At 39.4% G+C, this 18003-nt stretch overlaps 1 protein-coding gene across 1 annotated transcript; it reads right to left on the minus strand.

The window, feature by feature from the left end:
* Window positions 1-2413: 2413 nt before the first annotated feature.
* On the minus strand, window positions 2414-17767 carry zdhhc18b (zDHHC palmitoyltransferase 18b). The gene is made up of 9 exons (XM_086279828.1): window positions 16934-17767; window positions 16147-16307; window positions 12546-12695; window positions 12255-12392; window positions 11978-12029; window positions 11444-11546; window positions 10915-11024; window positions 10247-10349; window positions 2414-5113 (listed from the first exon to the last, which is right to left on the minus strand). Exons 1-9 carry the CDS (start codon window positions 17182-17184, stop codon window positions 4757-4759), a joined length of 1425 nt encoding a protein of 474 aa, XP_086135954.1. The 5' UTR covers window positions 17185-17767; the 3' UTR covers window positions 2414-4756.
* Between the last annotated feature and the right edge of the window lie 236 nt (window positions 17768-18003).

Genomic DNA, 18003 nt, shown 5'->3' on the forward strand with positions numbered 1-18003 from the left:
AAACAATTCATAATCTCCTTCCTATCATAAACAGGAACAGAATCCTTAAAAACATAGGTGGGTAGAGCGTGGGAGCTTTTACTCACTGAAAGAGACTTAATGATTTTCCAGAACTTCTGTGGATTATTTAGGTTCTCAGTGGTGACAACAACAGTTGCCTCAAGGCACTTTATATTGTAAGGTGGACCCTATAAAACATACAGAGAAAAACCCACCAATCATATGATCCCCTATGAGCAAACACTTTGGCGACAGTGGGAAGGAAAAACTCCCTTTTGACAGGAAGAAACCTCCAGCAGAACCAGGCTCAGGGAGGGGCGGGGCGGGGGAGAGAGAAGGAAGACAGGATAAAAACATGCTGTGGAAGAGAGACAGGGGTTAATAACAAGTAAGATTCAGTGCAGAGAGGTCTATTAACAACGTGAACCAGAGCAACAATCCAACTTTACTCCAACAGAGATAGATGATCTTGTTAATAGTTTTACATCCTTACTGTGTACGACTCTGGATAAAAAGAAAGCAATAAATCAGCGAGCTTTAAATCCCAGGCATAATTCAAACACATTAAACAAAACACATTGCAGGTATTAAAGGAAATGCACTGCAATAGTTGAAATTGCATCCAGCTCATAAATTCCAATTTGCGCATGAAGACGGAGAGTCTTCTAGACACATGACAGTTAGTCAAGGAGTTTCACTGGGTTCTATGCTGGGACCAGTTCTACTTCACTAAACTTAGAAAATGCAACATACATTGTCATCACTATGCAGATGATCCCCAGCTTTATCTATGAAGCCAAATGACACAAATCAGTTAGATAAACAGACATGTCTTAAAGATCTTGGAAACATGGTATCTCTCCAGATTCTTACCTTGGCCTCCAGTAACACTGGAGGAGTCTTGGTGTCATTTTTAATCAACATGTTCTTCAACACACACATTAAATATATATAGGGTTGCTTTCTTGCATCTGTTCAATCTCTTTAATCCTGCCACAGAGTGATGCTGAAAAACTAGTTCATGCCGCTTTCTCAGTCAATCTTTGGTCAATCCAAAAAGCTGCAGCAAGAGTACTAACGGGGACTAGAAAGAGAGATCATATTTCCCCTGTAATTACTTTATCTTTGCTGGCTTCCCGTTAAATCCAGAATTGAAATTTAAAATCCTTCTCATTGTACTATATTATCCCAACAGACCACTTCGGCTGACTTACCGGCTGACTCGTAGTTCTAAAAGTAGAATGGGAGGCAGAGCTTTCTGCTGTTAAGTGCATCATTGAACTTTTGTCTTCACTCTCTCTTACTGTAGTCTGTGTTTTTTTCTGGATCCCTATCCTCACTTTTTGTTTCTCCTTTTCTCCTCACCCACCAAATGGTAGTGGCAGATGACTTCCCCTCCCCAAGCTTAGGACTGCCGAAGGTTTCTTCCTGCTAAAAGGGAGTTTTTTCTTACTACATTGCAAAGTGCTGATTTAATCGTTGGGATTTTCTTCAGAATACTGTAGGGTTACCATGCAGTAGAAAGCACTTTGAGGTGATTGTTTTGTGATTTATTGCTATATGACTAAACCAGACATTGAATGGCAGTGAAACAGAATAACTTATGCATTTTTTTTGTCTTATTCTACTTTCCACTTCTACTATACTAAATGAAAAATATTCTACTTGGTACTCCACAGCATAGTTTTTTCTTTACTTTTTTTGCAGATTTTAAAATATACAGCATCACATCACAGGATATTAGGACATTTATAAGTATAGAAAATTACCCATTAGCATATTCAATTCATTTCAGTTTTATTTATATAGTGCCAAATTACAACAACAGTTGCTTCAAGGTGCTTTATGTTGTAAGGTAGACTCTACAATAAGACATACAGAGAAAAACTCAACAATCATATGACCCCCTATGAGCAAGCACTTTGGCAACAGTAGGAAGGAAAAACTCCCTTTTAACAGGAAGATTATATAGGATATATCATTACAGTCCTCTCCAACTGACACATTAAAGTAATACTTAAATCAAGGAATCAGTTATAATCCAATAAAATAAATAAACTGAAAATGAGTATTTTACTTTTGGCCCTTTAAGCATATTTTAAAAATATTCGTAGTGTTCCTTCTGTAGAATTGTGACTTAAATAAAAGAAGCTTGTTTGCTTCTGATGCTTGTTTCACGATTCTGAAAAACAGAACTTACTCATTCAATACAAAAAAGTTTCATACTTTGTATTGAATAAACTTTTATGTAGCACATGGCTCCACATGAACCTGAAAATCAGACTTAATGTTTTCTACACCAAATTCTCTACAGTATATTTATTTTTTTACTAATTGCACAGATGTGGTACTGTGATCTTTTTTTTCCATTGCAAAGAGGAAAAAAGAAAAATCTTTTGATTATTTTCCGTTTTATTAAACATCTAAGAGGAAACAAAACACCAAATTGTCCAAACAGTGGCTCACTGACTGATTTACTGACTCCAGTTCACGCTCACGGACCACCAGTGCCACCTTGTGGTCAGCTTAAAAAATACACAGATTGTTCAGTGAGTTGTATTTTTCTTTCCTTTATTTTGACAGGAGCATTGGCTTAATTTACCTTACAGTTGGTACAAATACAGTACAGTATGTTTCTCCTAATAAATGCATCACTCGCATTCACTTAGTGATGTCACTGAGGGTGTTGGGGTGACTTTTGACACAGCAGATGCTGCACAGACACTCTTTAGGTGAACTATAGACGGACAGTGTGTACATGATAGTTGGGGTCTTTGCACTCTTGTGCAGCTATTGCCATCGGGTCACAATGTGTGTGAACACATGTCACATTGAACTTGCATATTGAATACCTAACCTAAAGCTTTCACCTGAGAACAAACCAGTACATCCTCCATTCACACAAGTCTCAGATTTGTCAAAGTGCACAAAGAAAAACAATTTTAGGGAAAGGAGAAGACAGAAGGTATTGCTATTACTGACACAAGGTGTGTGAGCAGGAGGTGGACATGTGAAAAGGAGCTTTAAATCATTGTGTGATGGTGACAAGAATACAAGCGGGAATCAGTAATGCTGTTTCAGTTTTGAAACACAACACTGGTTTCCTACAAAAAGGTGTGTTGAGATGGTGCAATGTTTGAATGCATTTAAAGAAACATCATAAAATACACCTTTTAGTCATGACCATGCAGTTGCACTCAATTCCTTTTTACAGCACGAAGATCTGAACAACAGTACACACCACTAAACTGATTTACATCTTATCCACTGTGCTGTTTGTGCAAGGTCATCGGAAAAATCCACACAACAACATTCACATTTTGCTTATTTTAGAACACAAAGTCATCACCTTCAGTGAAAAATTAGGTGTTTTACATATAGATTTGAATGATTAATCCAATATTCAATGTCACTAAGGTCAGTGGACCAAATCTTTGCCTGCATTATTATAGATGTGGGGGGAAAAAACAAGTGCATAGTTCAGTTATATCCCCATCTCTGCATTTGGTACCCTCAGGTTCTGTTAGACTGAAACCCAGTGGAAGCAGCCACAGAGCCAGATAGTTTTTAAAGAGGTGGGCAGGTTGAGCTCAGAACCTATTTCTAGTTCTTGTTTCCCCATTTTACAGATTGTTGTAGTACCAAATGATTGCTTACCAGATGTACCAAATCATTCCTAATCATTTAGGCATGACTGCCATAGAAAGGTATGCCATGAGGACTCATGCATAACAAGCATTTTTATGTAAAACTTTAAAAAAAAAAAGTTTTTAAAAGTGTCAAGTAACAGAAGAATAACTTCCCTATAGTAAAACTGAAACAAAAGCTTATTAAGAGTATTAATAATTAATTAAAAATGTTCCAAAAAGAATCACCTCCTCAAACACAGCCCAGAGATCCAGTTCAGAGATTTAAATTAGCAGAACAGACAATGACAGGTGGTGGAACAGAGCAGGCATACCCCTAAAGCCCTACAACAATCCAAATGAATAAATTAGATATTTCAACCACTGCACAGTAAAGGCTTATTTGCAGACATTGCCGTTTCACACTTACTGGGCAGAAGGGGTGGCCAAACCTTACCCACCTGTGGTGGCTGTGGTGACTAAATATTTACTCCATATAAATTCTGTACCAGATTATATGGATTATATTGCAATAGGAGAGCAAAGAGAAGACAGGAAGCCTGGGAGAAAACCAGGGGGAAGACATGTCTTGAGGCAAATGGGTTGCCTGCTTAACCCAGTGAGCTAAACGGGTGATTCCACATGAAAGTGTTTTGAGGACAGTGCTTTAGTCAACGAGTCCTGCGACTTGTTCCATTAATCACTGCCTGTACAGCTTGAGATGTGAACATTTTTGGGTGGATTTTCCCTTCAAGGATCCTCTCTTTATAGATATACACAATTCAGAGCTTCCATCCACCTGATACATTAAAGCCGCTGTTTCACAAATTTGGTGAAATCTGACATGCTGGTAAATTTGTTTTTTTACACAAGAATCTACGGCTCACAAACCTTCTTAGAACTTTTCTCTACACCAGCGCTATGTTGCATCTAGAATCCTCTTCATCAAATCTGTCCTATTTCCACTGTGATTGTCTTACTCAGTGACCAAACATCTTCAACGCTCCTGGAGTTTCAGAGAACCAACAGGAATAACCAAACAAAAAAAATCATATAACTTGGATCTGACTGTGTTACAGCATGCAAGCCTCAAACAGTGTTTGACTTGTGAAAAACATCATTCAAGACAGTCAGTGCAACGGGGTGAGGCTGCCTCCTTTGTGGCTCCTGGCTTTGGAGTCAGGGGCAGCGTCCGGAGAGGTAGGGGAAACTGGGACATCAAATGCAGGGTTGGGAATATGCAGAGCCTCTCGTCTGCATTTCTTTGAGCGAGCTTTGGTGTGACGTGGACGAGAAGTATCGCCATGGGAGCTGGACGTATGGTTACCCCTGCAGCCTTTAGAGAACTCCGATGTGGGGTCAGAGTTCAACGCTGGGCTGGTTTCTGGGCAGGAATGAGCATTCTGAGGTTTCCCCTGAGGACACGAGGTGGACAGGAGCGGAGAAAGCGCAGCCGATTCTAGCAGACCTTTAGTTCCCTGTGTGCACTGCAAGGGCAGTGCAAGAAAGAGGAAGTAAAAAAAGTAATAAAACAAGTGACAAAATAAGCTAGTGATATTAACAGGGAACACATCAGTCTCTGAAATTACTTCAGCAAATATAACATGAGTCAAAGGCCAACTAGGAGTGCAAGCAGGATCCACACGTGATCTCAAGCAGGATATCCAAAATATTTCATGCCACAGACATGCATAGGCATGCACATTGAACCTGGCCAGTCACATTTCATATTTGATTTAGCCCAAGAAGCCTGTTTATTTATTACACCAAACTTTTAGAATGGCACTAAAACAAAGCGTGATAGTTTGCAAGAGCTGGTTCTAAAAAAGGATTGATGAAGTTTAAGTAGCAGCTGCCAGAATATTCAGACTTTAACAGGGCGTCCACACAAGAAGCAGTTTGCTTGGTGCCTGTGGCTTCATCACTGACGACTGGTCACTAGTGAACATTAAAAGCATTCCATCATATGTCAGTCAACCGTATCCTTCACTCTCGCTGGTAGTCGTTTCCACCATTCAAGTAGAATGTGAGAAGTCTAACTCAGAACCTGCCCACTTTATGTCATCAGCAGTTATTTTGCCTGTCGCTGTTAAAGTTGCTGAATGTCATTGATATTCTGTTACCTCTGGTTCCCACATTATTGTCATAAATATCATAAAAGATGAACATAGTGACTATGACATCACTGACTGTTTTGTGAGATTCTTTTATGAAGCCTTGAGGAGAACACGTTCAAACAGCACATGTCCTTAGCCAATGAGCGCACTCTGGATAATCCTGCTTTTTGACCCTTATTATGACCAAAATTTACAAGTTCCCAAAATGAGTGACTGAGCCCATAGAATCGATAACTCAGAGAAAAATAACACCAAAACTAAAAATGAGTTTAAGGCAGGTGTGTCAAGCTCCAGTCCTTGAGGGCCGGTGTCCCGAAACTTTTAAATATGTCCCTGCTGCAACACAACTGAATAACATTAGGTCATTAGCAAGACTCTATAGAACTTGAGTGCATGCTGAGGTGGCAACCCCTAACCCTACTCAAGCAATTTTAAATAAGTGTATGTGTTTGAAAGATGCTGCTGTAACATGAATCAAAAGGCTGAATTGCCACCTCATCGTGCAGTCAAGTTCTACAGTCTTGCTAATGACCTAATGTTATTCAGGTGTGTTGCAGCAGGTACACAGAAAGGTTTCAGGACACCAGCCCTTGAGGACTGGAGTTTGATAGCTGTGGTTTAAGGGGATCACTTTTGTGCTGTCCCTGGCTGCAACAATGAGTTTTACGTTAAGAAACCGAGGATATACTGTCCACTTTCACTGTCTGTCTCTTTCGCAGTAATTGGCTTTTCATTATTTGGCTTCCTGCACTGAAATGGGAAAATCCGGCCGTTAGCTGTAAAGAATTTAACAAACGTGACTAGACTCGCAGACAGTTTTTGAGAGCAGGGCTCCGTGATGTAAATTAGCCTTTTTACGTGTAGTTTTTCACGTCCTCTTAAAGGCTTCACTTCTCAGATCAGGAAGATAAGTCCATCTTTTACGGTATCATCACTGCTAGTTCTTCCAGTGTGGATGCTTCTTACGCGTCATGCTGGATCCATTAAAGAGAACTCCATATCACTATCCCTGCACGCTTGCCCAAAGGATCAGACTCAGGTCAGGCTTTACACTGAGATCACAAACTGTAAGATTCTTCTGGGAGATGTTGAAGTTTAACAAACATCTTCTATGCTTTTTAAACCATCTTCAGACGAAGACGTCCCGACCAAAACGATAAAACCTAGCATTGTTTACAGTCAGTGGTCTTCAGTAAATGCTTTATAAACTTTTATAATTGTGGTTTATGTGAAAAACCCTTGTCTGTAATACAATGAGTGACCACTGGGACAAGCTGGCTAAAAGGAAGTGATTGGATGCATTGGCTCTGTTAATGCATCCATTATCAAGCGTGCATTTGTGTGGTGGGTTCTTTGCAATTTAACAGTTTACATTTTCAAGCTGACACATCCAAGTCAATCTGAACTGAGATTAAAGGTTCAGTAGCTCAAAACAGTAAATGTTTACAAGTACAGCAGCAGACCCTGAACCTGACTTCTTTCTGCTTGTTGGCAGATGTTTTTATCCCACTCTGTAACGTTACACAGCCTTTACCTTATAAACATACCTGCCTTGAGATGCTTTGCTTTAAACTGACGCCAAATAAAAAACACCGAATTAAACAGAGATTGGCTGGGATCTTTATAAGCATGCAAATGTACTTTTAAAAAGTACCTTTTATTACTAAAGCAATTTAACACACAATGAAAATAGAAAGTAGCAGTTAGCTCAGCCAAACTAAGACCAGTAAAACCAAAAGAGTGAGCTGAAAGGAGCTGTTAAACTGCACAGAACTGACTGGAAGTTCAGTTTGGTGATAATATTTGATACTATGAGCAACCCGTTTTACATGAACTGATCATTTCTTAGTATAAAATGTTGCTTTGGGCACTTTTTAAATGCAACTATTCACCCGAATTCGCTTCTTTAGCCTTGAATGTAAATTAGTCTGACAAATGAATGAATTTTAACAGCATAAGCTCTGGAAAATTTTTCATTTAAATGCTAAACCTTTTTTTTTTCCTCCATATGCTAGTTTGTATTCAAAGTTTATACGCTACGTATAATTCAGGGTCGAGAAAATGTGCTGTCACCATATGGGTATATTTCAACACTGTTTCCACCCCTAAACCTAAAAATTATACACACATGGGAAGTCTCTAAGCACTGTTAAAGCCCTGCAGTTCATTCCTTAAGAAGCTGGTTTAATGGCTGTCATTATGTTTCACTGACCTCTGAATGAACATCTTCCTACAGTTGTTTTTGTCAGTCTTTAAACAGTCTGGTGGTTAGCACAAGAGAGTTGTTTGATCCGTAACTATGCACCCTTTACTGGGATCAATTATACACTTCAATGCATTTAACATTGGCAATGGTTAAAGCCATGCGGGAGTAAAGCAGCCCAGCAAAGGGGCATGCAAAGACAACGGCGGCCACAGGCTGTCTGCACTCACTCTCCCTTTCTCTATACAGGCTTACCAAGCTCAAGGCTCGCTTTTCTTTGCTCTAACAGCGGCTAATCAGCCAGTGCAGGACAGAGCAAAGTCCAGACACTTCTCCTCCTAGTGTTGGTGGAGGGACACAGGCACAGAGACACACCACACAGAGAACAGTGAGTCAGCACTGGGTGAGCAGACACACAGGGAGGGACTGATTCTGGGTTTGTCTCGTAGGAAAAATATAGAAAAGTATGTCTCCTTGTACTGTGATAGGAAAACGGTGATGATGGATGGAAACAAAATGAAAAATGACAACACATGATGAACTGCATGGACAAAAATTTTATGTTATACATTACAGATACTAAAAACTGAAACGTCGTAAAAAAAAAAAAAAACACGTAAAAATGAAACAAAGGCATGACGGGAAGCAAGAGATGAAGGACATGAGGAGCTTCCCTCGTCACAAATCTTTTGGCATTTTAACCTTTTATATGCAGACAGACATGACAGGAGAAAACAAACAGCACACACTCAAATTTACAAACCGCTGTTACAGAAATAGCTTTCTTTACAGCGTCACCAGCTTTTCAACTGACTTCAAAAGGCTAGCTTGTACACACTCAAAGACACAAGACTCCAGCTTCAACTGACTCTCACTGTACTACGTGATATGTGAATATATTGAGGCTCAGATTGCAACTCTATCTGAACTCTGGGCAAGTCTTGTAAACAAAACTGGCTTAAAAACACTTCAAGTATCTTTTTATATCCCTTGCTGTCAGAGAGAACAGAAAGAGAGATGCTCTGTGAGGAGGAGCTGGAAACACTTCTTACATCTCCTGCTCTCTAAACACCCGGAGCTGGCACACGATACTGCATAGAAGTAAACACTGAGGAAAAGTCATAAATCATGTATGAGCAGCACGGTGGCACAGTGGTTAGCACTGTTGCCTCACAGCAAGAAGGTCGGGCCCAGGGTCTTTCTGTGTGGAGTTTGCATGTTCTCCCTGTGTTTCCGTGGGTGTTCTCCGTGTACTCCGGCTTCCTCCCGCAGTCCAAAGACATGCACTTAGTAGGGATAGGTTAACTGGAAACTCTAAATTTCCCATAGGTGTGAATGGTTGTCCATGTGTGGTTGTGCCCCCTCGATCATTTATAAAAATATTATATCCCTCCCCCGACTCTTCCTTTAACTCTTGCATTTGATGACATCCCCCTCTACCCTTAATGATGAGTTTTGACACCTCAGTATATATCAATAAAAACATGGTTTGGCAACCATTAGAATTAGTAGAATATAACAAATAGAATAGTTTGTCCTTTGTAGAGTCTAACCAGTATAGGAACACCAATAATGACAGTTAGCAATTTAAAAATCCAAAATACTTGTCTACCACTACTGCTCTCATCTTTCAAACACACAGACCATAAACAGACTTCTCTAATTTTTTTTATATTTAGTTAATAAGGAGTTCTTAAAGATAGGACAACTCAGTTTCAAAATAATGTTGATATGTAATAATGTCATAAAATATTAAAAATGTATAAAGTAACCCAGTTTAAGCAGTCTTCAAACTTTGATTGTACTGCTTCAAAAGCCCCCAAATACATTCTCTTCATTTGATGTTCTTCTAGGTCCTTCAGCTTTCGGTTTAAAACCAAAACAGGTGTTGAGTGGCAAGTAAGTACTCCTAACTAGTACCCTATCTGTTTTTCATAATCATAATAAATTAATAAGTAAAACTGAGCTAAAAACATTGCAGCTCTTTACTAGAATAGGAAATAGAATAATAGAAAAAACATTTTTTTAAACTCCACCAACCAAACCAAACAAATGCGCCATAACGTTCAACTATCCCTTTAACTTCCAATAAGAGGCATAATACTGTGCGATAAACCTCTGACTAGAGTGTTAATACACCAAACCTTTACATGACAGTCAACAACAGGCAGCAAACAGATGCTGGGTTGGGGCTACAGCAGGCAACGAGGTTTCTCTCAGGCACAGAAAGAGTTTTGGTGGCAGTCACAGGGTGCAGGCACGGGAGAGGGGGATTTCTGCAATGCAAAAGCAGCTCCTACCACATTTATCTCGCTTTTAGCGGCCAGGGTGGGCAGCTCGATGTCAGCACTGCCAGTCTGGGCAGACTCATCTGCCGGCAGGAAACCCCGTCTGTCAATCAAGCTGAAATGGCACAGAAAGATACGAATGTTCAGGTTATGAGGCGAGGATGTTCCTCCATTAATACCAATATCTTGTCATCTTTGTCATGAATGCAGAACGCACATCACAGATTAAGAATTAGGAATTCTTCCTCCCCGCCATCTCCAACTACTTACTCTCTTGGCTGTCTGGTTTTCCATCTGAGACTCTTTATCTTGTAATAGTAAGTGGTTGAGACAACTAAACTGCTGCTACTTACACACATAAAACTAAATTGCAATTAAACAATGAACTGAAGCTCTGTAATTCAAAAATAGCCACAATCCAGCTGATTGCTATTGCTACAGGTTTATTAGTACTGCGCTCTCTTTATCAACTCATACAAACTTATTAAAAATTATCAGTGATTGCTTCTTTCATAAAGTATGCATGCTTGCAAATGAAATATGCACCATCTTAAACAGCCCATTAGTAATAAAATAGCTAAAACTAATATACAAGGATCCTCACAAGCATCTCTCTTTGTTACTTGGACTCGATATTAAAGATTTAATGATGGAAGGAGTAATTCATAAAGAGGACCAACCTTGGCGGCATGGGCGCACAAAGCACCGAGCAACAGTTGATAAAGATGTTTTTATGACTGTATGGGTTTGTAACATCTTCTCCACTCTTCCCTGACCAGGAGCCTTTAATCTAAAAAAATATAAATATAAAAAATAAAAACAAATCACATATAATTGCCCCTTGGGGATAAATAAAGTCTTTCTGATTCTGATCTGATTCTGATATAAAACATATGACATGTTTTTCCCCAAACATTATTTTGGAAGTAGAGTTTGTTCACTTTGTGAATACAAAAGTATCTGCAAGATTTCCCTTACTACTAACAAAATATTAGTATTAATATTTGTGTTGTTGTTACTATTGTTATTGTTAATTAAAAGTATTCTAATGTTAAATATACTTCCACACTAACAGAAAATTAATATTAAATATATTTACAAATTACATACAGAGTATATTTTCTTTGATTTAACAAGCATCACAAAATGAACAAAATAACATGATGTCGTCTAACAAACTGAGTCATAAAAGCAGCTTTGGGTACTCACGTCTTCGTTAGTGGTAAGATTGGAAGCAACCAGGTATGTATGGAAGCCTGAGAGGCCCAAAATGGACCAAACTGAAAAGAAACATATCACCAGCTCCACTGCAGTGAAAGACTGAGTCAAGGAAAGCAAAGTTATCAAAACACTGGCTACATAAGAAAAAACAAAAGACTTGAAAATTGTGCCAAATTTGTTTCACTGGCACGATCCAAGAAATATATAAGACATAACAACAGTTAATCAACTAAAACATATCCCCATTCGAGCACTGGATATTTGCCAAATTGTTATTTAGAACCTGATATCAGCCCAGAAAGCCTCAGTCTGCACTTCCCTACGGATTACAGTAATTTTTGTTTCCTAATATAAAGTGAAGAAAAACATGGTTAAAAACAGTACAAATAAGAAAAATGATCACAGATGGCAATGGTGTCTATGTATATGTTATATATACATATGCAAGCTGACTGATTTTCATCCGACTTCTGTCACTGACTGTGTTTTTTGAGTAAAAAAATCTTATTCGGTACAGGATATCTCCCCGGACTCTCCTGAAGCGCAAACACTAGGCCCTTCCCGCCCTGAGCTCCTGAAAAAGAGGAAAGTGAGCAGGATTTCAGGATGATAAAATTTAATTTGTGTGGGAAATGACCGAGCTGATCCACGTATATGGCTTTTGTCAGACATTAAACTGCTCTGCTGTTGTGAACCACGCCTGGCAGTCCGAATGAAACAAAACAAACAAGCAGGTGCTATTTGAAGCCGACTACTTCCCAAGCATGAAACACCTGCAGATCAGAGCAAAACCACATACTCAGTGCTAGGTGTGTGGTCACACAGCCGAAGATGAACGCCGTCAGGAAGGAGAGCGACACGATGAAGGTGTAGAAAAACCGGTAGTTACGTTTCCCTACACAGTTCCCAACCCAGGGGCAGTGATGGTCGAATCTCTCTGAAAGACAGTGATCAACTCACATTTTAGGAATGTTAAAAAAAACTCTAGAGCACTGAGCTATATAAAAGTGTGCTCTCTGCAGCTCTGTGAAGCCTCTTTTTATTATTTATGGGTTGTAAATGTCAGTGTCGCTGTGTGTTCACAGCTCACCCACACAGTTGTCACACAGGCTGCAGTGGGAGGTGCGCGGAGGGCGGAACATCTTGCAGGTGAAGCAGTACTTGAGCTTCACCACCTGCTGATTGATTAGCACTTCCTTGGTGCGAGGCGGAGGTCGATAGCTGGTGTTTCCAGTGTTGTCTACAGAGAAGAACAGTGAAAATAGGGACACAGTGTTGTGCTTTAAATCTAAGGTAGGTGTGCAGTTATTGCTGCAGTAAGCATCAAGTTTCCACTTCCATCAAAGTCATGGCAGCAAACTTACAAGTGTCACATTCACAAACCACTTTAAAGCACGATAAAAGTGTGAATGGATACCATCACATTATCAGCAATGCGTGCACATCATTAGGGCTGCACGCATCTCTGGTCAGTACTTTGAGCTTCTCATTAAAAACCTTTTGAAGATTGCTCTAAAAGATCATTTCAGAAAGTTTTCCCTCAATCACTGCTACAGACTTGAACCCACAGGGGAAGGGGGGAGTGCACCCTGGACAGGTGGCCAGTGTGTCGCAGGGCTAGAACATGGAGCCAAACATTCATACTCATATTCAAACCTACAGCCAATTTTGAAACACAAATGAACCTGAACACTGCTTGTGTCTATGGGCAGTTTGAAGAACCTGGAGTGCCTGGAGAGTCTCCATGCACACAAAACAGGGATTTACACATTTGCATTTCAAACTTCAATCCCCACACCTCTCATTGACTTTAAATGCAGTGCACAACTAAACTGTGAATCTGGACCTTTGTTTTGCTTTCAGTGCTTGCACTTAAAAGTTGAGAAAGTTCTCCAATGCCAGCACCATGGCAGCTAATCAAATCCATCCATCACATCGTGTTATTAAAATATAAAGGAAGTTTGTGTAATTCAGCATCAAAATGGAGAACATTAGCAACAGGCAGTTAGTGTGACTCATGCTAAGTGATCATTAAAGCTCAATTAGCTTGCCTTGTTAATGGCTGGCTGTTACTGCTTTGACTATCCCACTAGCAAAGACAGCCCAGATGTCAGGTACTCCCACTGTCAATCAGTGAAGCATAATGTACATATGAATCCTGTTTTAATGTACACAATTTCAACCTATAATCATTTTCTGTCACACTTCACATCCTTGTAAAATCAGGTCTGACCACTTCACTGGGTTGTAACAACTTGCGCCTTTATCCACTCTTACTCAGGGCGAGGGGTGGATTATAGCCCAATAATAGCCTGAGCAGAAAGACATCTGGTGTCAGGTGTGCAGCTCGTAACAGCAGATGGAAAATGATGTGTCAGCTTTCACAAAATGACTAACCTGCAAAAACTCTCTCCCAGTAACTTGGACACTGTGCCTGAGAGGTTGACCAACATGAGAAAAATAATAGAAAAAAGAAAAGAAAAGAAATACCCACTATTCTTTTTGCGCAACTTACAGATGGTTCCTTATGGGGTTTTTTTTATTTATTTTTATTTTTACAATAGTCGGTGTCATCCATTCCATACCATACTAAACCGTGCGCTAATTCAAACTAAGAAGCTACACAAGAGAGCTTTCCAGAATCTTTCCTGAAACATTGGGGCCCAAATAAATGTTCAACAGTCACGCCAGAATCTTCATTTCAAAAATAGCTGTAGTACAGTTCAGTTGGATAACATGTGGATCTTACATCACCACTGCCTAAACTCTGGTCATGAGTAGGAGTTTCCAAAGTGCACAGAAAGCCAGCTTTAGACATGCAGGTCATTATAACGATGCAAGTCATATGGAAAGTAAAAATAATATTGGCATGGCATAAAACTGACAGTGAACATAACTGATGAGCTTTGAACAGGTCTGAGGTGTGAAAGATTGGGGAAAATAATCTGTATAAAATCTAGTGAAAACTTCAGACCAAAATTAGAAGGCAGCAGACACTTTTCAACGTGCCAACATGACGTTTATTACACAGCAAATTCCACTTGTGTTCTTTTATGTCTTGATGACTTCCGCATCATTAAAATGACCTGAAGAATTTTAAATTGTGACTGAGCCATTAAAATGTACGCGCATGTGTGATTCCAGAATAAATAATTAGCCACACCAGAACAGCGCTTTCATTCTCTTGAAACTATGAATGGTGTTTTAATCAAAACAAAGTCAAGGCCACTGACTCTTCAATAACTTGGAATAAAATAACCTGTGTTTAAGCAGTACTGGTTTATGGGTAAGATTCCCCGTCCTATACGAAACTTTAGAGCCAAAACACAGTGCAGAAATATCCCAAAAGAGAAAAAATGTGACAACACTGGACAGCATTTCCTGCACACAGATTTTAGGCCAACCAAGTATATTTGGTGACTAATTTTTCCTTTTCCATATGTGTCTCAGTGAGCACCATCATTACCAACATGGCTGATTTATTAAGAACAATTCTTATCATTCTTGTTTGACAAAATCTGTATAACAGGGTGCTAGGTTACCAACTAATGCTAGCATGCTTGATTAGCAGGCTACTTACATAAACTGCACGCGTACAACAAACACACTTATATCTGCTAGCACAGCACAGACTAAAATATTACTCACCAAATCCGAAGCACAAACTTCTTAGACGGGCTGTACTTTACAAGAAGGCACATTATTTATCAAACAATCATATGAAACAACCAGAAAACACACCAAAAGGTAGTGAAGGCGAGATGTATCGACTACAGTTCTCTGTATCAGAAGACATATCAATCAAGAGGGTCATGTCCCTACCACCAGTATGCTGATAATTAGAAAGCCTTACACCACCCAGTGTAAGGTTTATGCTACAGATGCCTCACAGCTGCTTACCAAAATCCCTTTTTGTATTTCTGCAATGTTAATCCACCTTTATTCTTTTTTATTGAGATGCCAAATTAGCTATTTAGTTGAATTCCTGAACAGAAAAAAAAATTGTTTTAATGGTTGAATCTAATGTTTGATTCACTTCTGACTTCTTCTCTGATTTGGATATAAAAATATGGATAATAAATAATATTATGTTTTTACTTTTTTTAACAAGTTTTTGACAAATTTCTAAAATATTTGTGTTTTCTGTTTTTATGACAGCTGGTCTAATACATTTGTTAAGCACTGTATACAAAAAACCATCCACCATGGAGTTATTATGAGGGGGGGAACTATAGAGGCAATTTTAAATGTATCTTGCTATCTAATCACGATTCATGTGTATAAATCGCATGTTTTGGTTTTCGTTACAGCCACAGCTAGTCTGTCACGTTATCACCTTCTCAGAAACACTTGTGTTTTATTTTGAGTGCTTTTACTGCATTTTTCTATATGCAGGCTTTTTCTTGAGTTGCAGTCCATTTGACCTCTCAGTGCCACCATTGGGTTGGCTTGTTTTTGGAGTTTGCCTCCAGTGGCTATTTGAGGAACTGCAGATATTGGGCATTTAAGCCTTTTCAGCCCCAGAGACTGATGTTTAGCGCACAGTACACTCAAGTGCATATAGCCCCACTCCTCCTATTATCCAGCAGTGTTTCCAACAGAATGTCAGTCTGTAGGAAACAATTCGGGACGTCAAATTCAAAGGCCTTGCAGACAACCTCATAGTTACTAGTGCAGCTGTTAGACATTACCAATCTGTTTCTCAATGTCTGCAGCCTCATCTGGTGTTGCTCTGGGCAGGATGCCGGGGTCGGTGAAGCTGGTCTGGAGCAGGGTGATGAGCACAAACACAAAGAGGACTCCTCCAATAACAGGTATGCAGCTGGTCAGGTGTTTGACCAGGAATGGACAACTGAGAAACAAACACAGGCAGGGGTAATTACCAAGGCACACTGGGAAAAGATGCAGACAATGTTCTGTCACATATAACTGAGCCTACCTTCTTCTTTTCTTTAACTCACTGATGGATCTAATTTTAATTAACATTCAACTCTTTTAATTGCCATAAAACTCCCAGAAGACTGAACACATTTTCACTCTACTGTGGCAGAAAGAATCCTGTTTCTATTATTAAGCACTACTTCTTAAAAATGTGCACTTAGCTTCAAATATTAAGAAAAAAAACATTAAAAATAAACATAATTGCAACACACAGGTTAAAACAAATATCGATACAGTGCAGGGTCAAAAATGCGCTTTGGTCAGTATTTTTTTTTTGTTTTGCTTTGTTTTTTTGAGCAATCTGCATCATTAAATATCATCCTGCTAAGTCCAACTGTATGTTAGCGAGTCTCTTGCTTTTGGAAAAAACAAACAAACAGACAAACAATATAAATAAATAAAACAGATTTGATGCGCCAGACAGGGCTCAGTTCATTAAAATATCGATTAAAAAGCAGCTTTGTATCATCTGTGGACAACTTTTGAACGGAACTCGCAATCAGTATTACAGAACCATATAATATAAGACGAACTCACTCAAATATAAAAAATAAACCACTTGTGACGAGGATGAGACCCAGGGTAAGGGGAAGGACCCCACTCTGTCGGGCCACTATGATCCGTCCATCGCAGTAGAAGCGATTCTTTCCGGGGAAAACTTCCCACTTTCTCCTGGGTCTTCTCGGCTCCTTCTTCTTCTCCGTGTCATTCCCATGATGAGGCTGAGGGGTCGGGGTGGGCGTCGGAAGTGCTTGCGGGTCTATTTGTTGATACTCGCAGTTTTTCATTGTTTATAACGGAGTCTGGCCGCTCTGTCCTAGTTCGGACACCCGGTGCATTTGTCCAGCGACCGACAGCATCACCGACTCCCGTGTATTTTGAGGTAGCTGAAAGGAGCGAATGTCGTCTTTCCAAGGAGAAAATAAGCTAATCCCACACCGAGGATATCCAGCTGTAAATAACCACGAGACCCCGTGCTCGAAATTACATATCTGTTTATTCTCATAACTCCTAATTTATTATTTATAAAAGTTTATCTCCAAAAAGACAGCACAAATCCAACCTATAACACAATGACCATCGTTAGCTTCTTAGCTTTCCCATTCATCCTAGCAAGCTCATCCAGCTGCGGAGTTATTTAACAACAGTAAATCCAAAGTGCTATTACCACTGCTAGCTTGTTAGCTTCCTCGACTTATAGATTATTGCCGGCCTTTATGCTAAGCTCCGGCGGTCCTTTATGAGTAAATGACATGTAACACAAAAACTTTGTTATTTTTAATGCATATCGCTCTACTAGGAGGAGTCCTGACACATTCGTGACTACCTGCTGTTTAGCTACGTTGCCATAAAACGAGCCGTGTTGTCAAAGTAAACGCAAAGAAATGTAGTATTTCCGGTTGGTTTTCTTTCTAAATAAACTACAACATTCAATATTATATTTTATGTACCATAATAATAAAAGTCATACGAAAATATTGGTTAAAGATGTACTTTATTTACTCGCACTGTTGTTACTAAATTGTTCTCTCAAATATATGTAAAAAAAAAATATCAGTATACTTTCATGTGGAATATCCGGTAATTCAATGACCAGTGTAGGTGAC

Source organism: Aulonocara sp. 'chitande type north' Nkhata Bay, linkage group LG22 (genome assembly GCF_057382095.1).
Source record: "Aulonocara sp. 'chitande type north' Nkhata Bay isolate Kocher_YH1m ecotype deep benthic linkage group LG22, A_spYH_male_GT1.1, whole genome shotgun sequence".
Classification (NCBI taxonomy): Eukaryota; Metazoa; Chordata; class Actinopteri; order Cichliformes; family Cichlidae; genus Aulonocara; species Aulonocara sp. 'chitande type north' Nkhata Bay.

Coding starts and splice junctions, on each gene's coding strand:
- zdhhc18b (XM_086279828.1), bottom strand. CDS start 17,184: ATGAAAAACTGCGAGTATCAACAAATAGACCCGCAAGCACTTCCGACG. Junction 16,308..16,933: donor GGTTTATTTTTTATATTTGA/GTGAGTTCGTCT, acceptor TTTGTTTCTCAG/TTGTCCATTCCTGGTCAAAC. Junction 12,393..12,545: donor CCTGTGTGACAACTGTGTGG/GTGAGCTGTGAA, acceptor ACTGTCTTTCAG/AGAGATTCGACCATCACTGC.